This window comes from Bombus impatiens, unplaced genomic scaffold (assembly GCF_000188095.3).
Source record: "Bombus impatiens unplaced genomic scaffold, BIMP_2.2 scf_0114, whole genome shotgun sequence".
NCBI lineage: Eukaryota > Metazoa > Arthropoda > Insecta > Hymenoptera > Apidae > Bombus > Bombus impatiens.
Window position 1 is genome coordinate 783,488 of NT_176533.1, and position 2,810 is coordinate 786,297.

The following is a 2,810-nucleotide window of genomic DNA, read 5'->3' on the forward strand; positions in this document are numbered from 1 at the left end:
TGGTATTTTGTAAAAATATACAATTGGCATAATACTCTGTGATCTATTAAGAACGAAGTAAGAGTCGAACCTTCTCTGATAGACGAGAGATCTATAGTTAAGGGTTAATAACGACACAAATTTCATTTCGTATGTAAATTTAATCAAATAGAACTGATTCTATCGTATCGTGTTAATACAATTAAACGTGTAATTCCAATTTTATATGTCTGGTGCTGTATACAATTGTTCGTAACCGGGAAAATAATCGAGGTGAACGCAGTGTGTCTTACTTAACGTCTACGGATTCTTTGGTTTATCTTGAAATCTTTTAATGGACTGTAAAGTTCGTTGTCCCTTGTAATCGACGAGGTACTTAATCTTTTCTTACGTCGTTATTTGCCATCGACTTTCTTCTTATAAATCATTCACAGTGGCTACAGAAAGTGTTTCCACCTACCCTTCGCTTCGAACGAAGCGTTTTTAATCGGTTTCTACGTTCGATTTTCATCGTCGGATCTCGAATTTTTCTAGTCGCATTAACACGCTCGAGCGTAATCAATTGGTACGTAAATGTCGCAACAGGCACAACGACGTGCCAATAATTTTCGGAGCTACTTGTAGCTCGACGTTTAATTTTTTGTCACGCGGAATCCAAGTCGTCGTACGTTCCAAAATCGAACGATTTAAAAACGATTCGATCAGCCACGCGTTTCGCAATATGAAGTACCGTCGTGAATCTCGCCTACAGACGATATTACGTTTTCGCAGTCACATGGATCGATCATCGCGATCGAGAGATCCCTGTCCGTTTATTTATATATGTACAGAATTATCTATAACAACGTCGCAATAACTTAATTGTATCTAATTAGATATTTACACAAATCCTACAACTAAAACACGCTACACGATATTTTACTATTTACAACGAAACTTCAGGCGAAGCTCGTTTCCGCTGTTTGTCTAAAGATCGGTTTACATTACGCATTCGGCGAGGAAAATAATCGTTCGGACAATAGTCGAATAACGTTTACGGTAGTGATTCATCATTATGGTATCTGACAGTATCGACGTAAGAATATTTCTCCGTATCGTACCAGTGCACGTCGTTCCATGCTAGTTTGTATTTATTTTTAATTATCGAACGGAGAAAATCTCATTCTCATAAATAGAAAAATATTTATGGTGGAACGTAACACGCTGTATAAAGAATTATACAATACCATAACGAAATTTGTACCGATGTCCGTATGGATAATGCAAATCATCCTTAAACCCTAAGCAAAGCGAACGAGGTGTATTCCGCGTCGACCTGTCTCGTAATACGCTTAAATAATCTCGTCTTCTATTCTGCCTCCCCTTAGATCTCATCCCCTAGGGTTAGCAAGTTCATCAAACTCGTTGCGTTTCGCGTATCAACGATGTTATCGCGGTTCGATCAAGCGAAAAATATCGCGGAATCCGGCAACAAGGCCGAACGAGGAAAAAGCATTAACGAGTAGCATCGTGTACCGCGTCTGCACGCGGCAATTATTGCTAATTAAACTATCCGCCGGGATCGAAACTAAAATTCTCCTCGCCGAGAAATGCGGCTCGACCACGTTCTACGAGAAAGTTGGGAAACACGACGATTCCGTGGTTTAGTCTGTAATCGTTAATATCTGCGCTGATAACGACGCTTCGTGATTTTTGTTACGTACCATTTTTACCTTTACGCGCCGATTGACATCGTGGACCGTGCAACGAAGCTTCCACGATATTCAGCTCGATCCCATTCGTCCTGGCGTTCTTCCAGCTGGACGTTCGCTCGAACATCGTTTCAAGACCATTTCTGTCGTCGTCGATGAGCGACTACGTAGCTACAGTTCCCCTCGTTCTCGCAGGTGACGAAAGATTTCACGGTGATGCGAAAAACCATGCTCCGGTTGCAAGAACCGGAGAGTTTGAGACGCCTGTTTTGGCCATCCGCGTCCCTCCGTCAACGAATTTGCTCGAAATTGATGCAGTACTTTAGCTTCGAGCCTTTTTACGCGCTCGATTCTTCTCTTCACCGGATAGGGACGCTCCTCGCCTTTGCCTCTCGTCGTTCTCTTCCTTCTTTCAAAGAAAGTAGGTCCTTCGAAGGCTATCTGGAGCTTTTCGTCGCAAGAGTTTTCACTCCCTTTGCAACAGCTCGTACAACGCCGCGATATACGTTTGCGCCATTTGTAAAGTCTCGAATTTGCTGAGCTTTCTGTCATTGCCGAGGCTAGGCACGACGTCCCGTAGCCTATCGAAAGCATCGTTCAAACTGTTCATCCTTCTTCTTTCGCGCGCGTTCGCCGCTAGCCGTCTCTTTCTCAACACCTCGATACCCGGCGTGCCGTTTTTGATCTTCTGCATGCTCTCCTTCGCCTTTTGGCCGGGGTACTCCATCGGCGAGACGTGGAGAGCGTCGTTTTTTTGGTGGTACCTGGACGGCTCGCATTTGCCGCCTTGCTGGCTCTGAACGTAGTTTTCGTTTCTCTGCACGCTGTACGTGGCACCCAAATAAAGAATGTCGCCCCTCTGCCCATAAGGATTGCCGTTATTTCTAGGCAAAAAACCATCACCTTTCGGGATACCATAACTCTTCGCGGCGAAGAAACTCTCCTGATTCTGGCCGAACTCGCACCTGCCGTTGCTAAAGATATTGCTCGTGTGGTGCTCCATTTTTGGCGGGGTGTCGGCGCTTTGTTTGGCCGTAGCATTCTCACCGGTGAATTCGGCCCGGTTCGATACACCGTCGTAAACGTTCTCCGCGCACTCGTTCATTCTGAACGCCGGCCTGGCCGGCTCCTTCGCCGTCC

The 2,810-nt window shown here is 44.9% G+C and overlaps 1 protein-coding gene across 1 annotated transcript in view; it reads right to left on the reverse strand.

Moving 5' to 3' along the window:
- Positions 1–918: 918 nt before the first annotated feature.
- The window catches only part of LOC105680258, a 2,681-nt gene continuing 789 nt past the window's right edge, over positions 919–2,810 (reverse strand). Inside the window, exon 2 of the mRNA XM_033318807.1 lies at positions 919–2,796. Within this exon, the coding sequence (XP_033174698.1) occupies positions 2,137–2,796 (660 nt within the window). The 3' untranslated portion in view covers positions 919–2,136. The remainder of the gene's footprint in view (positions 2,797–2,810) is intronic.